Raw genomic sequence first — 764 nt, forward strand, 5'->3', positions numbered from 1 at the left:
TTTTTTTTTTTTTTTTTTTTTTTTTGAGAGCCTACCTATTTGAGAATGGCCTAGAATTCACAGCCATCCTCTAGGCTGGGATTATAGGTGTGTGCTACCACACCCAGCTTTGTACTTCATTTTGAGACAGGGTTTCATTAAATCACTAGGTTGCCCAGACTGGGTTTGAACTTGCAACCCTCCTGCCTCAGCCTCCCAAATAGCTAGATTATAGGTGTACACCACTATGGAAGCCTAGATGGGAAGAATGAGGCCCGCTTGGCCTCCTTGTAGGGAGAAGTCAAAACAACCAAGTTCAAGTTGTTTTCTTGGAGTACTGTGGAGGACGGAGACAGGTGAGTCCTGTGGAACTCTTAATTGCTGGTGCCCATGTCTGAGGGAATAAAGCCAAAGGGCGCCAGTCATTCAGGGCTCCATGTCGAAGGGAGACATGAGCCCCCTGACCCCAGATTTTAACATGTTTCTGTGTCTTTATTTTCCATCTGTCACCCTTTAGTCAGGTTTGAGCTCAGCTCATAGGCTAGTTCGTACACAGCACCACACCCAGCAGAAAGCAGCTTTTGGGCCCAGATCTGCAGGACAAGGACTCGAGAAGAAACAGGGCAATGAGCCCCAGAGAAGGACCCATAAAGTGTGGAGCGGCAGCATGCTCCGAACACTCACGTGTGGAGCGGCCGGGCTACGCCAGGACCTGCGGGCAAAGGTCACAGATGGGTGCCACCTTCGACGGATCCGCACCCCGGGGCTGTGAGCCGCGCAGCCCC

The 764-nt window shown here is 51.2% G+C and overlaps 1 protein-coding gene across 1 annotated transcript in view; it reads left to right on the forward strand.

Annotated features, from left to right (window-relative positions):
* The first annotated feature begins 646 nt into the window (after positions 1 to 646).
* Hnrnpul2 (heterogeneous nuclear ribonucleoprotein U like 2) overlaps positions 647 to 764 on the forward strand; it is an 11,837-nt gene continuing 11,719 nt past the window's right edge. The window contains exon 1 of the mRNA XM_033756572.1: positions 647 to 747. Within this exon, the coding sequence (XP_033612463.1) occupies positions 647 to 747 (101 nt within the window). The remainder of the gene's footprint in view (positions 748 to 764) is intronic.

This window comes from Fukomys damarensis, unplaced genomic scaffold (genome assembly GCF_012274545.1).
Source record: "Fukomys damarensis isolate Sample0158 unplaced genomic scaffold, DMR_v1.0_HiC HiC_scaffold_27, whole genome shotgun sequence".
NCBI classification, from domain to species: Eukaryota; Metazoa; Chordata; class Mammalia; order Rodentia; family Bathyergidae; genus Fukomys; species Fukomys damarensis.